The sequence below is a fragment of the Xiphophorus maculatus genome, chromosome 18 (genome assembly GCF_002775205.1).
Source record: "Xiphophorus maculatus strain JP 163 A chromosome 18, X_maculatus-5.0-male, whole genome shotgun sequence".
Lineage (NCBI taxonomy): Eukaryota > Metazoa > Chordata > Actinopteri > Cyprinodontiformes > Poeciliidae > Xiphophorus > Xiphophorus maculatus.
Window position 1 is genome coordinate 28761656 of NC_036460.1, and position 22054 is coordinate 28783709.

The 22054-nt window shown below is 39.0% G+C and overlaps 1 protein-coding gene across 2 annotated transcripts; it reads right to left on the minus strand.

The window, feature by feature from the left end:
- Nucleotides 1-6211: 6211 nt before the first annotated feature.
- LOC102216953 (calcium/calmodulin-dependent protein kinase kinase 1-like) lies at nt 6212-19536 on the minus strand. Of its 2 annotated transcripts, none has more exons than XM_014473278.2 (17): nt 19455-19536; nt 17995-18316; nt 17863-17910; nt 17731-17784; nt 17598-17649; nt 16838-16971; nt 16657-16693; nt 16547-16568; nt 16350-16438; nt 14894-15093; nt 14762-14815; nt 14598-14671; nt 13628-13715; nt 13147-13275; nt 11268-11371; nt 9417-9461; nt 6212-9105 (listed from the first exon to the last, which is right to left on the minus strand). In XM_014473278.2, exons 2-17 carry the CDS (start codon nt 18247-18249, stop codon nt 9024-9026), a joined length of 1467 nt encoding a protein of 488 aa, XP_014328764.1. In that variant the 5' UTR covers nt 18250-18316; nt 19455-19536; the 3' UTR covers nt 6212-9023. The 2 variants fall into 2 exon arrangements, with proteins under 2 accessions (XP_014328764.1, XP_023206641.1); XM_023350873.1 differs by having other exon boundaries at nt 17995-18321.
- Nucleotides 19537-22054: the final 2518 nt, after the last annotated feature.

Genomic DNA, 22054 nt, shown 5'->3' on the forward strand with positions numbered 1-22054 from the left:
GCACAGGAGAAGAGTCGAGGTTCAGCATCAACCTACATATGTTCTGGTGTTTTAATGCGGTGCAGCGCTTTCTGGCACGCCTGCAGAACGGATATTGGGAAATTGTGGTGACATTAGAAATCCCTAAACACCCAGGAACCAGCTGATGGATTTGTAATTGGATCTCCAGCAGCTTCAAACTCAGTTTAGTGCTTGCATGACAAATTCTTTTCAATTAAAGCGACACTAAACAGATGTTTGTGCTAGGAAGGTACAGATTCCACAACTAACTATACGTTAAACAAGCATTGGAATAAAATTTCCCTTTATCTTAAGAAATGATTTTTAATCTGGTTTCATGGAAGGGAAAACATTTTGTTCTGCCGGGTTCCCATCACAGCCGTTACATAAAGGGAGGTGAGGATGAAGGAGCACATATGAAGCAGATGAGACGAGAACGCCTCCGTGAACGTAAACGCAGGCAGGTTATTCTTTCACTTTTTGGATTTCAGAAAGTCTTTAATAATCGATAAAAAAGGCAAAGGATTTTTTTTTAACTTCGTGTTTTAAAAAAAAATACGTTGCACTGAAAGCCACTGCCAGCAACAATAATTAAGTCACACGTTTGTTTTTTGTTCTACATGACAATACATCAGACAGTAAGAATGACACAAATATTAGCTAAATCCCAGAACAATAACATAAATTTTTTTAAATATTTTGAACTATTTCAAAATCCCCGATGATATTTTCATGGGTTTCTAAGCTTCAGACAAGTTAATTTATTAATTTAGAATATTTGAGTTAACTACAGGCAAACTTATACATATATTTTAAAAGAGGGTATTATGTAAAATCAACTTTTTTAACTTTACATCATGTTATAATGTTATTCCCTCATCAAAAACATTCCTGGAGTGTTGCTTTGATTCTTTCATGCATATTTGAGGAATCCTTGATTCTCCCATGGCAACCATTCAGCTGCGCTAAACTCCTCTGAGCTGCAGTTGCCAAGCGTCCGCATCACAGAGCAGCTCACTCGGCTCCTTCAGACTAGCCAGCAGCAATTAGCAAACACCTGGTGGAACTGAGCATCTGCTGAGCTTGTTATAAGAGTTGCTTCTCATGACCCTTTAACCCTTTAACGTAAAAACGTCGTTAAAGGGTTAACTGAAGAGCAATGTTGTGATGACTTCCTGAACCTGGAGTTTCAGAAAGGGAAGGAGTTTTTAAAGAGACAGCAGCCCAATTTCCTTTAAGTCATGACAATATATATTTAAGAATCAAAGCAACACTCCAGGAATGTTTTTGATGAGGGAATAACATTATAAAGCTTAAAAAGGTCGCTTTTACATGATACTCTTTTTTAAAATACATCCAGAAGTTTGACTTTAGTTCAGTGGATTTTGGTATTTAACACAAAAAAAAGATAAAAAAAAAAAGAAAAAACATACAAAAAAACACAGGGAACACAGGGAGCCAGAGCTGAAGAAAAACAGGAATCCAGGGGAAAAAGCCAGCAGGGAATAGGAAAAATAACAGGCTATAACCAGGAAAGTAACGTGAGGATCCAGCAAGGAGTGAGAGAAAGAGATGAGTCTATCAGGGGTCTCAAACTCCAGTCCTCAAGGACCGCAGTCCTGCAACTTTTAGATGTGCCTCTGCTGCACCACACCTGAACAGAATAATTAGGTCATTAAGGCTCTGGAGAACTGATCTACACAAGGAGGAGGTCATTAAGTCATTTCATTCCAGTGTTTTGTACCTGTGGCACATCTAAAAACTGCAGGACTGCGGCCCTCGAGGCCTGGAGTTTGAGACCCCTGACTGAGAGGCTGGGGCTGATTGGCTAACAGGATGCAGGTGTGAGGAGAGAGACAGAGAAAATGGCACAGGGGGCGACGGAGAGCACACAACCAGGAAAATGAATCAAACTAACAAAACAGAACACGCTACCAGAATCAATAAATCAAAAGTATTGGTTTTACACAATACTGCTCCTTTTAATTATCATTTTGTGAATCAGAGCAGACATTTTTGGGTCCAGGGCTTTCTAAGCTGGTAAGGAAAGTGCGGCCTTTGAACTTGTCAGTGAGTAAACACGAGTTAGTAATTACTGCCACTTCAGGAATATTAACATAACTCTGCTGGCTTTCCCTCTGTCTTGTTCTCTGACATTTAAAACACCAGGTTATTTGCTTCGTCCACCACCATCAGTCAGTTTGTGATATTTTGCTGAAAGGTCATCACAAGGTCCAGGCTCTGGTGCCGTTGTCTATTGATTTTACTTAACAGCACCGCCGCATGATGAAAGCGAGGCCTCAAATCTCCCGCCGTTCATAGATCTCACTGTCCATGTTGAGCCCCCCCCAAAAAACTCAAGGCTGTCAGGGATTACACCGGACCAGCGGTGAGTCTCCCCCCCCACAGTCCAAAGACGGATCTACTTGTAATCGACTCCTTATTTGGGCGGCGGCCAGTAGCCAAAAAGGAAATCAAAAAATGTTGGAATAAAACACTCTGTTGTATTTCTGAGTAGCTCCCCAAAACTAGAGGCGTCAAGTTTTAGAAGTTTAAAAACAATTTTAAAAAATCCAGCTGGCCATGATCTGCGGCTTATAGATCTTCCGGAAGATTACAGACGTGCAGCTTCAGAAATATCAGGCCATTAGAGGTAGAGAAGGAGGGGAAAAAGAGCGATGGAGAGGAAAAAAGGGGGACTGAGAACAGAAACAGATCTATAAATAGGCTTCCCTGCAGCCTGAGTAGACAGTGAGTAGACCAGAGACATCAATGTGACAGCCTTCCCACTAAACACACTATATGCTTCTTTAGTATGAATAGAAAAAGATAATATCCTATAACTAAAGATTCATTGTTTGCGTGTGATTTTTTTTTCTGAAAAAGTGGCATAAAATTAGCCCAAACACAGGTAAAGAAATGAGTTTTTTTCCTAAGTGATAAATGATAAGATGCAGAAGGCAGCTGAATTTTTCTGGCACGAACGCAGCCGTTACGCTCGACTGCTTCAGCATGAATTATTCAAGCTAACATTTAGACATTGTATTATTTATCAAAAAGTGCCACAACACTTAAACCAGAGGGTTTTTATGAAGCTATCCGAGCTAGCATCCCGTCGCTAAGCATTTAAAGCTGCGATACGCGACTCTACCCGGCTGCAGTCCGCAGCACCAGACGCTCAATTTTTCAAAACGCTTTAAAAAAAAAACCCCAACAACAATCAGATGTGATTATTTATAACTACAAAGACTTGTGTGATGAGGACAAGTTTGCAAAAGGTGAGTCTAAATTTAAGTCCCCACTCGTCTCCCCCTCCCTGCCTCCTGTTGTGTTACATAACAGCTCGCTCCTTGCCGGCCTTCCATTTCAGGAGAGACGCAGCTGGAACAAAAAACATAACTAAACCAAGTTAAAATGTCATTATGTAACCTATAAATGTTACTCCTTTTAACTTTCCAACTGTAGGAGAAAAAAAAACCAAACAAAATGAAACATGAACTTCAATATTAGTCAGTTATGATTTTGAGCTCAGTGGGTGTTTGAAGGTTTAAATAATGGATGGGAGGCTTTCTGGTTTAATTCTCTCTCTATAAACTTTTTATTGCCTCCTTGTCCTTGTTCTTCAGTGAAGACTCAACCACTTTTGGTGTTTTCACAGAAACAGCTCGCCCTCTTCACTGCCAAATGCCCTTAAAGTGGCTTGCAAAAATTATTCACACCCCATATTCATATTTTGTCCTGTTACAACCACAAACTTCGATTTATGTCAATGGGACTTCATGTAATAAAACAACACAACACAGTGAATAATTGTAAAGCAGATTACAAGCTATGGGGAATGTTATGTGTTTTCCAGCCATATCAGTTTATAGAACCATCAATTAACTATATACGAAATATGACGTAAAATAAATTTGACCTTGTAGTTCGGTGCTTTGAAATTGAGCCTCTGTCGCTTCTTTCTGAAACTCAACATGGCTCCTTTACTAATTCTTTGTTATTTTGATATTTGTTGAACATGAAACCTGGAGGAACTCTGGTGGCGCAGGGGTTAAGCACAACCCACATATGAAGGTCTTAGTCCTCGATGCAGCAGTCGCAGGCTCGATTCCTGGCCTGGTGACCTTTGCCCCCCTTCTCTCATTACTGTCAATTCACTATGAAATAAAGGCCACGAGAACAAAGAAAACCTTGAAAAAGAAAGAAAATGAAACCTGGGTGTAAATTCAAACTGGAAGACTTTCTTCACCTCCCAGCCTATCGTTGCTGGTCTTCTCCTCAGCTCCTCCAATCATCATCGCTCCCTTCGTGAGGTCCTGTTAACCCACCTCCACCTGTTCTCCACCTTCAGCTCTCAACTTCTTCAGTCGTTCTGCTTCCTCTCCACCACCAGAGTCCGGGCTCTGGGGGGAAAACGTCTCTAATCCTCTCTGACGGCGGTTATCAGCGCTACATCAGGGGTCGGAGCCAGGAGGCAAGTCTTAGCGTGGTCAATCACCCTCCGTGTGGCGCTGCTCATCCCACCCTCTACCTTCCCATTTGCTCTCTGCTACGCTGCAGCTAACAGAGCTAGTTGTGAGTGCTATGGCTAGTTAGCATAGCCACAGATGATGTCAGGTAAACGGTTTTCTCCACAATCAGCACATTTAGCAGCACGTTCAGGAGATTGATTGACAGCACTGAGACCCTCCTCCTGGCTCAGATTGGTTGCTTTTGGTTGGGAATGCTGCATTTCTGCAGATGGCAATAGCAGCTCAGGGAGGAGCTGGAGGAGATCAAACCTTTTACATATTATCGGTCTCATAACAAACTGTCACAACATGGTGACAGTTTAAACATACATATAAAATACATATATGCATATATATATATATATATTTTTTTTTTCTTTAGAAAAGTTACATAATGCAACTTTAAGAGCCACTTGTGGCTCCAGAGCCGTAGGTTGGAGAACCCTGGCCTATCTCACATAAAAACCTGACAAAATAAATAAAAAATTTTGTTGGGTCTCAGCAAAACGTGGAAAAGTTGAAGTAGTGATAACATTTGATCAAAAACGCTGCACATGCTCTCACCCTAACAACGTCTAGCCAGTCCCGGTTTGTTTTACAATCAGCTCCCCTGGTGCCAGCTGGTTGACAAATTATACCTCCCCCTGTTTGTGGGTCTGCTGTCTGTTATCTAAGATGGTGACTCATTATGAATGTGGGCTCGGGGGATTCCCCACAGCGCATGGAAGAAGAATAAGAAGCGTGCTTCTTTCACTTCACCTTCTCTGGGGCGGTGGGTTGAAGGGGGAAATGTACAGTCAAGCCGGTGGGTTCAGACGTGGGGAACTACACGCAGACAGAGGTCAAAGGCTGAAACCGAAGCGCCGAAACGCAGCGCGGTGACAGGAGCGGAGCATCGACGGCGAGAGAGAGCCAAGGATTAGAGCTCAGCTGAGGTTCAACTGGCTGGCTTTGTTTGTGGAAACTAAAAGCGGTCTGGGTGTGGGAGCAGACGCTGAAGCAAGTTTCCCCTGACCGCCGCTGAAACAAGGACACCACAGTTACTGCCGCCCCCAAACAAAGACTCCATTGTGCATTTGAGCTTACAGTAGAAAGAACAGAAGAGAAACAAGCAGGATGTTGCATGGCTGCATGAGGTAGAGATAGAGAGATAGAGAGGGAGAGAGAGAGAAAGAGCAGCCCATACAGTGAAGTTAGCACTCTGTACAAGCGCTGTATTGTGCTGTTGCATGGCAACTGTTTCCACAGAAATCTTTGCTCAGAAACACTCCTCTTTGGTCGTCACATAACTGTAGCGAGCGGAGAAATGGGCCGACAGCAGGAATACAAATCAACCATTTCGGCCCGCAAAAGCCGAGCAGTTATTAAAATTGCTCTTTAGAAACGTTAACAGCGGAGATTAAACATGTAGTTTCCTCACTGTGCAGTCTAAGCCTGGGTGTTTCTGGGTTTTAATGCATCACGTCAGACGCCTCAGGATGCAGAGAATACGGATTGTAGAGAACAGAAGCTGGTTCTGAAATAAATCCCAAAACTCTCATTTTTCTTCCATTTAATTTTGCCTAATAGAACAGCGAGTCGACATGTTGGCCATTCTGGGAAAAAAAAAGTCACATTAACTAGCCTTAAGTGAGAGAAAAATGAGGATATCCAATGAAATATTTATTTCTCTATTAAGAAATATTCACATACCAATGTCGTGTCTCATTTTTTTTATTTCTGGAAAAAGAAAATTGAGATAATTCAGATAATGGATGAATGAAGAGAGTGTTTTAATCACACATAAACAACAGAAACATAATTGTGTTTGAGTCACATGTGTAAGTATTAAACTTCCTTCAAAATGCCGAGACAGGATAGTGAAGATCCTAAAGTAATATGATGCTGTGCAATTTTATTCACTTATGTGGGAATAATGCAGGCGCGTCGCCATTGATTTCTCATCACAAATTATTTTTTTTGTTTTTTTTTTGTTGTTCTGCATTGTTTTTGTTCAGTTTTGAATGTTTGGTTACTTTACTTGAGTTCAATATAAAAGTCATATTAAACACCCATTTGTCAAAATATGTTAGAAAAACACACCGGATTTGAAAAGGGTATAAATGAACTGATTACTAAATCATTTCTGTGATACCAGAAATATCTTTATAACTTCCACATACTATATTCTCATCAGAGACAATCTTTTACAAACTGCACAACCTTAGAAAAAAAAAATAAATACCAGTGCACTTTCCAGAAGTTCAGCTCACAATGATCAATGTGATTTTAGTGCTGATCAGGACAGACTGTGCTGGGATAATGCTTGCACTGGATTGCTAAAGGATTTCACATAATGCTGCATCATGCTTCCTCTCAGTTCTCAGAGCTGAAGCGTCTATTTTTGCAGGATAATCAAAGGAGTATGAATAAGTGCATTAGATCAAAGATACTTTGATGATGACAATAGATTCATATAAATGGGTCAGACAGCAGAACTCTGAACAGAGAGTTATTTCTGTCTACTAATAAATCACAGTTTATGCTTGCAATAAGCTAATTTGCAAGTTTTTACTTACTGAAAATTTGTATTTTCAACTACACGCTCACAAAAAGGAGTTTATTGTTTATTGTATTTCATACATATACCTTTCAAAAGCATTAAAAAGTCAAGATTCTTTTTTATATGTGAAACTAGGGCGGATGCCCAGGGTGGCATTAGAAATGGGCGACACAAAAGTACCAGATGAAATAAAAAATACCTTTTTATGTTAAGACTGGACTCTACTGCTGTGGCTTTATAGTGAAAAGCTGTGTATGAAACGTTTGGACGCCCAGAGCGGCATTCATGCAACACCTGACTCCGTTTCTAACCTAAAAAGAAATAAAAATAATAAATGACTTTAAGGCTTTTAATGCGACGTGAAGAAAATGCTGCAATAACTTGTTTAAATAAACGTGCACACCTTTAAAGAAATTATTTGTTGAACCGACTTTTGGTATAATATTCATAGGAAACATTTAATTTCACTCTATCTTACAAAAACTCTCCAAATCTCTCAGATTGCTGTTCAGGTGAACCTGAAGAGGTTTTCTGACTTTTAGTTCTGGACTCTCGCTTGGCCTTTCCAAACCTTTACTGGTTATCTAGTGAAGCGGATTTGGAATTAGGTTTGAACAAAAAGGCTAAATCCCTCTCTCCTCCATCCTGAGTTTTCTAAACTCAGAGCCTGATGCTGCCAACACCTCGTTTCACTCTGGGTATAATCGTGTTCCTGTTGGTGATGCGCTGGTATATTTCAGTCAAATTTAATCTTGGCCCAAAATTTCCAACTTGGTTCCGTCAGACCATGTCATTCTAGACAAAACTATATGTTTTATTTGGAGTAAAAAGCTTTGTTTTGCATATTCAAATGTATTTGTTTGTCCAAAAATATGGAAAATATAGAAGACTAATGTCAGAAGTTGGGCCCGGTACTCAGCAAACATCCCGGCACCACTTTCAGCGCTCCTTCTTAACAGATTCCTCACAAGTTTTTGCTTTTTGTAATTTGTGAAGAAACTGTCCTTCTCCTGACAGCTACCTTTGCAGAATGAGATCATTTTTGAAATATACTTTTTCAAAATCTTTCTGCATAGTCTGGCTGCAGCTGAAGGTTTTAAATGTAGAAATGTCAAGAGAATCCTACAAGGATAGCTGAACTTTGTTTAACAAGATTAACCATAATTGAAGTTGGGTTTGCACCCAGGAGGGTTTACTGCTGGAGTTTAATCAAAATGTGTTTCAACAAAGCCTTCGCTTCCAGAAGTGGACTTTTATGCTAAATAATTTCACCGTTTTCTTTGTTTTCCTCCTAACAGATTCTTGATTTTAAATTTGAAGATAATTATGAAGTTACTTGGGGAAATAATCTCATTATAATTTTGCATTTTTCTATCAGGAAACCCTGGAATTTCCTGCTCTAAGGAACTTCAGGAGAGCTGATGCTTGCTGTTTTATATATATTTATGCTTTAGAAAATCAGTGACTTTAAATATTAGAATCCTTTAAGAAAAGATACAAAATGAAAAATATGTCATAAATAACAAAAGTTACAAAATGCTGCCTTCTGGTGTTCGATATTAAACATTACAGTTTTGGCTGCTGCCTTTACACACAACCAAATATTCAAACCCTGCTTGAATATAATGACTTTTATTTTATTTTTTTAAGATGCTGTAGGAAAACATAAAAATGCTTTTTTGGATGATATTTACATTGTGACTCTATCCATAAAAGTGACATGCAAGCCAGGTGGGACAGAAAAACAGCAGCAAACAAGCACAGTGGACAGAATGACATCACAACTAGTGTTTTAGTTCAAAACTAATATAATCTCAAGGTCCTCTGCACAGAGGTGGAAAAGAACAGTCGGCAGGTGAGCACAGCGAGAACGGAACAAGAGGAAATGCGAGGAAATGAAAAAGGACAAAAGAAAGGTGCAAAAACTCATCTTTTCCGCCTCCCTGCTGCTTTAATCTAAACGCGTCACTTTAATCGTTGCTCTCGATGAAGGATTCGTCCTCGTACAAGTCCTCCAGCTCTCCTTCTCTGCTCCCTTCTCTGCTGATTTTCCTGCGGGAGACGAACATCTGTTAAACCTAAACCTTCCTAATTGAGACAGCAGATGAGGCGGGCGAGGAGGAAGAGGCGTCGCTAAGCTAAGACAGTCACAAAGTTACTCTGCTTTGCAGCAAAGCTCATCAGTTTTCATCCAAGAGGAGACGAGAAGCAGAAATCACCCATCAACAGGATTTGAGATTTGTTTGTTTGCTCCTGTCTAATTTAAATCCTCTTACGGCTAAACAACCCTGATGAGCTGAGCTACGTGTGAAGCACTACGAATCAAGCTCAGCCTAAAACGCTTTTTAAAAAAAACAATTTACCTCGAAGACGGATGAGACGAAGACCCCAGTAAGCCCAAAAGTCCCCTGCAGGAAGGAGACGTGATATATAATAAGCCAGAGTTCAAACCCCAACACACTTCATCAGAAATACACCAGGGGTGTCGTGTTCCTGCTGCATTTTAAAAGGTGGCATCCAGAAAAACTGGTGTTTTTTAGCTGAGAGAATCATGTGTGACGTTTAAAGTTTAGCAGCCAGCTGATTATAGTTTAGGTTAGAATAAAGGCTAGAAATATAAGAAAGTAAACATTTTGTAGTTTGCTTCTTCTTACAAATGACCAGTGCTTGGTTTTCTGGTTGTGCCTCTGCAGAAACGTTAAAGGAGCGCAACATTCATTTGTAGCTTTATGACACTAACCGGTAAGGTTGAAATGAGGTAATGAGACTTTTGGGGAAGACCTTTTATTTTATTTTTTTTTACCGGCTGCACTACGTCAATATATTTGAAGAATTTTGTTGAAGGACTTTAACATATTTTTACCTGGTTAAAAGTAAAAAGTAACCGTCCAAGAAATTACTCAAGTAAGAGTAAAAAAGCATTTCATAAAAAGGCTACTCAACTACTACATGATCAAAACATCTGATTTATGTTTTAAAAATGATGTCATCAGACAGACAAAAGCTGTAAAACTATGTACCAATTCTGTTACTTTAGAATCTAAAAGGAAAGTATATACAAATAAATAACACAATTACAATAGATTCTGGCATAAGAAACACTTCTAAATCTTTTTTTTTCCTAGAAAAAAGTCAAACTTATGAAACTAATATTGTTGGAAATGCAAATATACTTTATGTTAATAAAGGATAAAGTACTACTGGTGGCAAAAAAGCACAGCAAGCACAAATACAAACTACCACTTTCACTTAAATTGTATCTGTCTGATGCATTTTTTCTCTTTTCTTCATTCAGTGACATCGGCCATCTTAACTTCACTGTATCTGGAAATTTTACCCAGACTTCTGGTCTCCACAGTAACCAGATCTCAGTCAAATAGAGCAGCTTTAGTACAATGGGAGACTAACAGCTGACAAATCTGCAGTAAATGTTTGACGTCATCAGGTCAACATGAACCAAAAGCTCTGAGGAATGTTTGTGACCGCTTGTTGAATCTATGCTGGGAAGAATTAAGGCAGTTCTGGAGGCAAAAGAGTGTCAAACCTGCCATTAGCAAGGCTAATTAACTAGCTAGCTAAAACTAGCCTCTCTTAGCTACCTAGCTAAATAGCTTTATTGAGCTCTCTGGTACTTTCCCTAAGGGAATTTGTCATCTCTGTCTCCCACACAACACTCTTCAATGCTACATAAAACACTTAAAACATAAAAAATTTACTATCACCACCCCAATCTTACAGTTCATTTTTTTCTGTTCTCCTGTTTGCTAAATCAAGTAGTTCTTCAGATGGGCTGTTGCTGAAGAACTGGAAGAAAAGACCAACTCCTTCTCTCTCAGAAGGAAATCATCTTGATATTTAAGCACCACTCTGTACTGACTGACAGAATTATAATTAAATAAATGTATTTAAAATCCTCTTTAAGTGCTTCGTATGTTACTGGGTGTGCAGAGCAGTTTCAGTGCTGCACACGCTTTCCATCAAGTTCATTGCCACAGAATGAATGTTTCAGTGTGCACACAGACACACACACACAATGAAGAACTCTTCGGAGTGACGGCCTTGGTATGCGTGCTATATGTGAGCAACACTACATGTGAAGTATAGAAGTGATCTATTTTTAATCCAAGCATCTGCTCGCTGCTTTGTTCCGTTAGAGGCCTAATCGCAGAGCTGGCAGAGAGAAGCAGACAGGATTTGCAGAGTAGGCTACTTACGTAAGAAGACCTCCGGGGGCAGACATGGACCTCTCTGCCCGTCTGCCCTGACACTCAAAGGGATTACTGAAAGAGCGCTTCCTCAGCATGGACTTCACCAGAATCTGCAGTGGACATCAGAAAGAGTCTCAGTGGATCTCTGTAAAAGCGCCTTCTAAAGCCCACTCAGCAAAAACACTGTAAATCACATTACAGTGTGATTTACCAGATTTAATCATGTAATCTGACAATTTACACAGTTAGAGATGATAGCTGACAGTGATAAACCATTTCTATTATCTTGACATGCAAATAATGCAAATCCACTCATGTAAAGGAAACCATGTTAAAAGGTTTTGTTGCTGATTAACAAGTATATTTATAAAGTATGGTTGTGTGAAGATCAGAGACAAAAGAAACGTTTGGTTGACTGAAAATTTTATGCTAATTTATAACGACATAATAGGTTTAGAGCTGCAACTAGTGGTTAATTCATTAATCAATTGTTTGATCCATTGTTATGATGATTAATCTGACCATTAAAGCTGATTTCATGCAATATTAGAAACGCATAAAAATACAAATAAAAAAAACATTTAATTTGTTTATTCAATAAGAAAGTAAACATTTTATTCTCTAAAAGGCAATAACATAGCATTTCTTCATTTATTTCTTTGTAGCAAAGAATTCATTTGCATAAAAAATATATTTTTAGCATCAATATGTGAGAAGCTCAGCCCATTCTCCTAATCTGACTAATTTTTGATGAACAAATTAATATTTGGATAGCAAAAGTTGCTTAATAAAAAAATCTTTTTTGCGGAATTTGAAGCAAGTGAACTAAAACTGCAACATGAGGAGTTCAGGGTGAACATATTTACAGACAAAGACGGTTTTTCAGTTTAAATGCAATATATATTGTACAGTTTTATCTTAATTACTGCACTAAATGTGTTGTTCTTTCAGTCTGTATTCTCCAGTTAACAATTAATCGATTACTAACGTAGTTGACAATTATTTCAATAATCGATTCATCACAATTAATCGTTTCAGGCCTAAATAAGTTGAGATTTGCTGGGTTAAACTGGCAGCACATCCTGAATTGCAAAACTATTTCTGGAACTTCTTTACATTTTGTCACATTTGAGCACAAAATTCAATGCAAGTCATTGAGGATTTATACCAAAGTCTCTTCAGGTTTGCCTTAACCAGCCTTGAATATCTAGAGGTTGCAATTTTTAGTCAGTCATCCTTTGCAAAAATAATAGTGAGTTCATTTTGACTTTATGTCAAACATAAATTTGCACATTCTGCAACAGACTGGATTTAAGTTGTAACTTTGACTGGGCCAAATAGTTTTAGTTTCGTCTCATCTGACTGGACCATCTTTTGCCAGCTATTTGATTACTCTCTCCATTTTCAAATAAAGTGCTTAACTCTGAGATATTGTGCTATAACTCATTTATACTTACATTTTACACTCTGTGGAGTCTGTTCATTAATTAAGTGACTGATGAAGGTGATTTAATCTTTACTTTGATTTAGGGGTATCAGAGTAAAGAAAGCCAAACAGATATGAATGCCACACTTTGAAAGATGTTGTGAAAAATGGCTTTATATTCCTTTTATGTTACAATTATCCATTATGTTATATTGCTCGGTCGGGAAAAAAAAAGAAAATCCTAATAAAATAGATGGAAGTTTATGAGATAGAAATATGTTTGCAAATCAACAAGATGATTGTTAAACTTTATAGGAAATTCAGAGAAAACACCAGAAAGGTATTTTCCAAATTCCCCCCCCAAAATTTTTTCTGACATAAATATCATAGGAGAGTAAATAGTAAAACTGGAAGATATGAGCTGGGCCTGGCTCTCCCAGCGGGCGCAGTGCAACTCACCACAGCGGACAGGCTGGGGATGAGCTTCACGCTGTTCTGCACCTCCTCGTCGGTGACCTCCACCGCCTTGCAGTGCTCCTCCTCCAGAGGGAGAGGACTGGAGCCGTTCTCCGTCACCCACGGATGGAGCTGTAGCAGCCACACACACACACACATGCCCACGCACACCCCCACGCACACACACATTTTCATCACTTGTGGGGACTTCACATTGACTTCCATTAATTGCTACGGCCTAACCCTTACCATAATCCTAACCGTAACCATCACATACCTAACCACTAACCCAAAAACAACAATTTCCCTCATAGGGACCAAGAAAATATCCCCACAAGGAACAATGGTCCCCATAACCCCACATAGTAGACAGAAATAGGTTCCCATAAGGATATGAAAACCTGGTACGCACACACACACACACACCCACGCACACCTGTGTGACACCCTGTGGTGATGCAGCGATTAGTGTTTGCATACTCGCCTTTATTTCAGGGATGGTGATTCTGGTTGCAGGGTTTTTATCCAGCATTCTTTCAATGAGATCCCTCAACTCACTGCTTATTGAAGGGCTGTTGGTAAGAGATCAATAAAGACGTCAGAGTTAAATGTCATAAATAGAATAGAATGAAACAGAAACTTCCTTCAATGTCCCACAGCGGGGAAATCGACAAGCAATCAAAGCCAGTAGATTCACACAAAGACAGAAATAATCAAGATATAAAAACAGGACAAATGAAAATATGCTGTACAATCCCAGAAAAATTTCAACATAAAAGTTATGAAAGAAATATGGTGTCTCCTGGTTTAAAAAAATGTTCAGCTGAATTTAAATATGTACTATGTTTATTTGGGTATTAAAAAGGCAGATTATTTGCAAAAATAGACCATAAAACCTGCAACAGAAGGCATATGCAGGAAACCCTAACTTTGTGATTAGCAACTCCAAAACTGAAAGGCAGAAGAAGTTCCTAAGGAGCGAGACGCTAAAGATTCTGGTTTGTAATTTCAGGTGAATTAAAAAATACTGCATTAATCTCAAAGTGAAATTAAATGTTGTTGTAACTTGTATTAAACAATTTTCTTCAAAGGTGTTGTTGTACACGCTGATGGCTGTGGGCAGGAAGGATTTCCTGTAGCGGACTGTGCTACAGTGGTTCTGAAGAAGCCTCTGACTGAAGATGCTCTGTTGTATGACAGTTTCTCAAACAGGGTGGTCAGCCATTCTTTGGCATTAACGAAACAGCGGAACTACCTGAAATATACAAAAAGCTCTAAAATGACAGAATCCAACATCAAGCTCAACAGCATCAAATAAGATGGAACCATAACAACAGGAATAAAGAATAAGGTGTTTTACTCCCTTAACGTCAACATCGTGACTTCCTGTTTCAGAGCCTCTACGGTTTAAGTTAATGTTTCGAAGCTTTGGGTCAATATTCAGACATTCTTACGTTTCTGGAAACTCCACAGGTTTATTCTTGATCTTGTTGTGCAAAGAATAGATGTACTCATCATAAAATGGGCACTGTGAACGAGATACACAGGTTAGAAATGATAAATGTGCTTAAATGAACTGATGAAACGGTTCATACAAGCATCCTTCGGGCGACATTACCTCCCCGAAGACAAAGCAGTACAGCGTGACCCCCATCGCCCACACGTCCAACGCCTGTGGAACAAACACGGCCACTGTCATGACGGGTCCTCACGCCGTGGTCTGTCAGTGATCCACAGGTGATCAGCTCACCTTCCCGCTGAAGCTCTGCTGGAGCTCGCTCATCATCTCAGGAGCCATGAAGGCCGGCGTCCCCGCCGTGCTGGACAGGAGGGCGTCGTGGCCCTCAAACTCGTTACTGACGCCAAAGTCTGCGATCTTGACGTGACCATCGTCCCCCAGCAGGAGGTTGGAGGGTTTGATGTCTCGGTGGATGATCTTATGGTAGTGCACTACACACACACACACACGCCCGCATACACACACATACACACAGGAAGAAGGCTGAGTTGTTATTGATTGTTTGAGAAAAAAAAATCTATCCAAGTTTATTCTAAAAGTAAATTTTGGTAAATGGCCTGTGCTTGTGTAGAGCTTTATCAAGTCCAGAGGACTCCAAAGAAATTCATTCACCCAGTCACAGATATTAACACACTGATGGTGGCAAGATACTTCACTGTAGTCACAGCTGCACTGGGGCCAGGCTGCCAGGCACCGGAGCCACCAGGTTCTCTGACCACCACCAGCAGACGGGTGTCTTGCCCAACGGCACAACAAGTGAGACAGACAGAGCGGGGCCTCGAACCGGCAACCCACCAATTATAGAACAAATTATAGCAACACAAACCTAAAGCCTTTAGCTGGAAAAACACAATGAAAACATACACACAAACACTTCTTCAAAAATGCAGCAGCACCTCCGACAAAAAAAAAGAAAAGAATAATGAACAAAAATATGAAAAAAAAACAAAAACCACAACGACCATCAAGCTCAAGAATTCTTTTATTCATGTTAAGTAGATAAAAATGCATCTGAATAATATATATATTTTTTATTTATTATTAAATAAACACAACAAGAAGCTTCTCAGAGCCTATCATCAGAAAGCCTGTTGGCAAATGATGAGAAGTTGACCAGTATTATGCTCTCTGTCGAGGTGAAAACATTGAGTTTTCTGGCTGATCTTTAAAAAGTCTCACCTGCAGATTCTGATTTTGGCCAATACTGATATTTTTGTCTGAAAAGTCACTAAATTTAAAGACAAATTTACTAAGTAACAGTAAAGCAAAATGGGACGGTGGTTGATTTTCAGATCTTTGCAGAGTTAGATCAGATCAGTGGGACTGATTTCAAGTGTAAATATCGGCAGATTGTCAAACTCCCAAAATGAAGGAAATCAGGACCAATTTATCAATCTACCTCCGAGTCTCTATTAGGGCACTGGAGGTCGTGGCTGTTCTGTATCAGTGAAATCAAGCTTGGGCTGCTTGGAAAGCGTCTCCCCATCTCCTTCATTTACCGAGCTCATGCTAGCCTCACTTGGGTTCAGGCTGCTCTTGAAAGCATCGATGGGATCCCAGTTTTGTCGAAGTATGTGACGTTGCTGCTTTGTGAGATTCAAGTTTCTCACAACCGATATAAAGAGCAACTTTGCTCCCACGACATAAATCACATTCAGATTATTCACACGTCCAGTCCTGCACTCACAGTACTCTATTCCCAGGACGACGTCTCTGAAGTAGAAGCGAGCCTGGTCCTCGGTCAACGGGTTGTCTGTGGGCACTTCTATCACCGGCCTGAGGGGCAAAGAAGCAAAAACCACACACAAACATTTTATTGCATCTCGTGGGGGCCACTCCTGCCATCTAACATATCAAACTGATGGATTAGTATGTAAAACATACCCCTCTTTCATTAGTTCGAAGGCTTAAAGAGAAAATAACTTGAATTGAATGATCAATTAACTTTGCTTTCTTTTATCATGCTGCAGCAAAAAAGGTGAATGATTCCCTACCCATGTGAAGTCCATCTTCATCAGGGTCATCAAGCACCTGCAAGATACATTAACATTGCTACCTCATGTTTGTTTAGGGTTTTTTAAAGCTATTTAAACAAATATTATTTCTGATCTTGAAAGGAGTCCATTAAATGACGCGTTGCTCTGCTGCTTGTTGTTCTGGTCATATCTGACGCACCTCTACCAGTTTAACTACGTTCGGATGGTCCAGCTTCTTGAGGATGGCGATCTCTCTGTACACTCTCTCCAGAGGCTGCATGAATTTGGGGAACAGATCCTGCTGAGAGTTTGACCCCTGAGGAGGCGGGCGACCTGGAAGTACAAACACACAGCGCCGGTCTGGATGAAGGCAATTTAAGGAGCTATTTCTTGGTACAAGAATCCCTCAAAATCCCTCAGAATGAGGGATTGCTGCAAAGCTAACAGCTCAATGCAGTCCAATTGTCCATCAACGGATTTCTGCGAAGGATCACAGGGCAAAAAAAATTAACACACTCAGATATTTGCATAACCTCGTACTAATGTTGCAGACAAACCAGACCATTTTCTGTAGCCATAAATAAGCGTCTGGCAATATTCTGAAGGCTTGTTTGACCACACTTCCTGCTAGGAGTGACAGAGCTCATTTAATTTGGTTGATAATTTGCCACTTCCTGATTTTGTCTATGTAGTTTTTAAACAGTGTTAAGGTCAGCGCTTCCCAGAACCATAAATTGATGATGGTTTTGGATCTATTTTCCATTGCCTTGTTGGAACAAATTTAAACCAACTTGCTGTTGTAAAACTTCCATTCAGCAGGCCTTTGACGGGACCTGGGTTTCTCCTCGCCTGCTAAAAACCAGCCACTTGTTACACACTATTTGCCTTGTACATGCAAACCTTTCACTGGAACCGTAAACCGCATAAGACTGAAGCAATCAAAATGAGATGTTACTCACGCAAAAATCCACACAGCCTCATCAGCTTCTTCTTTGACACTACCTTCATTGCCTAGTCAAAGAAAAGAAAAAGGACTAATGACGATTTCATTAAGCGGCAGTCAGGCTCAAGCAGTTTAAAGCTTCAGCTTACGTAGTACTGTTCAGAATCTTCATTATAGGCTAGTTTCACCACTCCATAAGAGCCCTGCAGGGAACAAATGAAAAGAGCTTTATGATTCGAGAATCAGAAATTAAAGCGCTGGGTTTCACATTGGCAGGTCACCTTCCCAATCTCTTTCTTCAGTTTATACTGGTTGAGCTGGAGACAGTCCTGTAGAGGTGAAATGGGAAAGTTTTAGTCTCAGAAACGAGGAGCTCAGGTGAGTCATAAGACGGTCCATCTGAGGTTCCTCACGTCGGCATCAGTGATGGAAACCCGTTTGGTCTCGATGGTGGGCTGCCGGGCCACGCGGCTCCCCCTCTCCTGCAGAGACATCTTCCTGTCTGTGAGGCGGGCCTTTTGGCCCACGGTAGACCTGGGCGCTCCTGACCTGCAGCCGTTAGGAGGGGTCAGGCGGTTGGCGGTGGTGTTCATAGACGCCACCATGTCGGCAAGCTCGCCCTGAGGGTCCGACTCCATCTCCGGTTTGAAGACGCTGTCCGAGCTCATGGTTTCCCTGACGATGTTGCCTTGTTTACAGTTGAATGGTTCAGTGGGACGGGCAGACGATGCATCACTGCGCTGAGAGGAACATGAAGAACTGGATGAGAAAATAATCTATAGAAACAGGCTTTATTTTTATTGAAGATAAATTTTTATTGGAGTTGGAAATTTTATTTTTGTGCGAAAGTCTCATGACTAGCTACGTTTCCATTAATCATAGAATTGCACAAACTGAAATTACGAAAATAAATTTGCTTAATGGAAAAAAAATAAAATTATATATATATATATATATATATATATATATATATATATATATATATATATATATATATATATATATATATATATAAGTAGTTCATAGAGTAAAAGAACAAAGAATAAACATATGTCTATAAAAAGTAATTTTTAATGAATTCTTTCCAGATCTGTATGTATAAATGACCTTTAATTACATTGAGCTCAGTGAAATGAGGCTTGCTTCAGCTTTCCCAACACTATAACGCCATTTCTAAAGGTGATGGTGAAAAATTTTTACTCAGAAATTAAACATTTAACTCCAAGATCTGAGGAATTAATTTCAAAACCATTTTTAAAAAGTTGTTCTGTGCAGCATAGCTAAGAATCTGATTTACTGTACTGCCAATATGCAGCAGTAATAAGGTGAGTTAAGGTCTTTTTTCTTTTAGAACGGGTTTCTACAACGTATCTGGACTTTATGTGACAGAAGCAGGCCTAAAAAGGCAGATCATGCAGCTTATTCTCTGAACATCAATGGGGCACATTAATTTGCAGAGTCTAAAAATAAAAATAAGAAGGAAGCTGAACAATTACCAAAGAACACATAAAAAAGTGAAGTTTCCACCCTGTGACATTAGGCTGCTAGTAGAAAACAATCAGCTTCCTATGAACAAGACTCATTGCTACCTAAAATACAGTACAGAGAATTGAAAAGCCTCTTATGTAACTTAGCGGGAAGCTTTAACAGGCTTGTAACTTCACAATATTTACACAAAGGACTGGACTCACACATGCAGACACACATTTAAAAATGCAGTCTGATGCTGCTTATAAAGTTACAAAAAAAAAAAGAGAAGTTAAAAGTATTTCTAACAATGTTTTTGCATACACTGGGTAAAACAAAAGCCTGAATGTCTCTGAAATATCACAAACTTCAGCCGGGATAACTGCGAGATAACGGATTTACTCACAGACTGGAGCCGTCCTGTTTCCAGGGCTGTATCTGTGAATCTGCATGTTGACTGGGGCTGAAGCTCCTCTCGCTCTGCAGGACGTTCACTGCTGAGCGGTCAGGGACATCAGCAGCACACGTCTTAGGGATTAACTCGGGCTACATATAGATGAAGCAGAGTTGTTCCCAGGACAGCAGGACGATCGCTTGTGTTTACAAGACGGGCAGCGGAACAAAAGCACAACACCGGCAAAATGTGCTGCTTCATACAGCTAAATAACAGACAGGATTACCATTTATTTATCGTTTAGTTTTGTCTGTACACTTAAATTATTCTGCATTAACTACATGGAACTGGATAAAAGCAAGGTCCTTTATGTAATTTAGTTCACTATTACATATAATGTTAGGAAAATTATAGATTTTTTTTTAGAACATGTTACATGATGATTGTGCCTAAAATCCAAACACTACAGCTTCTGTTTGTATTTTGTGGCTTTTGGTTGTTGGGTTGCAATTATTGGTTGCCGAGTCATGACGTTTAATTGTTGCATTGTGGCTTGTTGGTGAGTTGTCGCTTTTTGCATTTTGCTGATCCTACGGGTCCACCGAACAATAAAAATACACATCACACATTTTTATTTTACTTTTACAAACACACTAAAACAGGTATTATTTTTATTTCACTTCACAATAACGCTCCATGTTGGTTTAAAATCACCTCCAGTAGACTGGAGTTTAAGCTCTAATAGTTTAAGCTGTGCTCACTTATACTGGCAAAAACTAGTTAAAAAGTTCTCTGTCTTTCTCAAAAACTAAAATCTGGAGGTGCAAAGTTGCAGTAAAGTTGTAAAATCTGAATGACCTTAGAATAATCATTCATGGCAAAACTAGGGCACCTCTATCTATCTCAAAACTAGTTTTGAGATATGTCTTGTTTTTTCTTTTTTTACAATGCTTTAAAGCTGATGTTTTAAAATTGTGTTTTATTATGTTGGAAAACCCCAAACCCTTGTTTTAATCCTGCACGTCTGTCTGTAGTGTTGTTTCCCTGCTGTTGAAAATGGGGTCAACTTATTACCATTCTACTGTAGGATCATTCCACAAATGAGAGGATGTTTTCTCAGTGTCACATTAAGGAAAATGGGTCGTTTCCCTGCTTCAGGATAAAACATGAGGTCTGAAACCATCTGGCCCAGCTGTAAAAATAATAAATATATATATAAAAGAAGGAAAGAGGCCTGGAGTCAAATAAAACATGTCAGCGCAGTTTTTATAGTTAAAGGATCAACGTTTCAGGCTGCTGTATAGCAGTTATATTCAGTAAATTAGAATATTATGGAAAAGTTCATTTCACATTATTTAGATTAATTACACCAGACAGATGTTAACAAGATGCTGAGATGTTAATTATGATAGAAATTAATAAAATTTAGGTTTAATATCTGATTAAAGATTAATTTCAAATCATACGTTTAATCTGATAAACTCAACGGAATGTATTTTCCAATTTATTAAATATAATTGTGTCTATATATATATATATATATATATATATATATATATATATATATATATATATATATATATATATATATATATATATATATATATAGGAGTGCATAGAAACAGTGCTCCATTACTTTCTATACAGCCAGAGAAAACGACCAGCACATATCATTATAAGCACTTTAAAATGTTAAAAATATTAATGATAAAATAAAGACAGAAGTTACTGACAGGAAGTGCCATCAATGCTTTTATATCTTTAGTCTTTTTTATTTTTGCACATCCAAAAACAGTTTGAAACAGTTTCTTTAGCAAAAAAAAAAGGTTCAACATCAAGCAGCAAATTGCAGCCTTACACTTCTGTTTATTATGTACATAATGTAAAATGTAGTTTTTTTTAAAGAACTTCCTCTTCCTGATCTCTTCGTGTGGTCTGAGGTACAAAATGTGAAAAATGCACCCATCATCAGAACACGTTGTTATCCTGCTGAACTTGAAGAAGTAAATATACCTTTAAAATATTCCATGTCAGTGTCATTCTAGAATCAGAAGAAATTGATTCACAAAGATTTTAACTGGGCTAACATGCTTACTTTAATATTTTAAAATTCTGGTTTAAGGTACCCTATTTTTATTATTTTACTAAGATTATTACTTGGCTCTCCAGATGTTAGCTTCCATAAAACATCAATCATTTCCTCCAGTTTTTCATAATTCAGTGATCACAAAAATTCATGTCCAATCAACAGATCACCACATTTTTTTGGGCTAATGGAAAACTCTGAGTTTATTGCAAATTTTCTGCAAAAATGGTTAAAAACATTGGGTTGAAGCCACTGCTAACCCCTAGCTGCAGGTGGCAGCATTTCTTATTTTTACGACACAGTTGCCTCAGCCTTACAGTCAGTCAAGTGACAGTCCATAATCGATATGGCGAGTAACAAAAGTCATACATAAGCACCAATATTACTAAATTATTTACACATATTTCTAAAGCAGCACCATAAAATCTGTGAATTTGATTGCAAAAAATTACAAAAACAATCACAAAATCCTATAGAGGGAGATTCTCGTGAAAAAAAATCTATATTACGGTATTTAACTTTAAGA

Bases quoted from the DNA above. Each gene is read 5' to 3' on its own strand.
- LOC102216953 (XM_014473278.2), bottom strand. From the start codon at position 18,249: ATGAGCTCGGACAGCGTCTTCAAACCGGAGATGGAGTCGGACCCTCAG. The intron at 14,816-14,893 runs GTGAGCTGATCA...TTTGTTCCACAG, and splicing joins AGCAGAGCTTCAGCGGGAAG to GCGTTGGACGTGTGGGCGAT. The intron at 13,276-13,627 runs GCGAGTATGCAA...TGGCTGCTACAG, and splicing joins TCACCATCCCTGAAATAAAG to CTCCATCCGTGGGTGACGGA.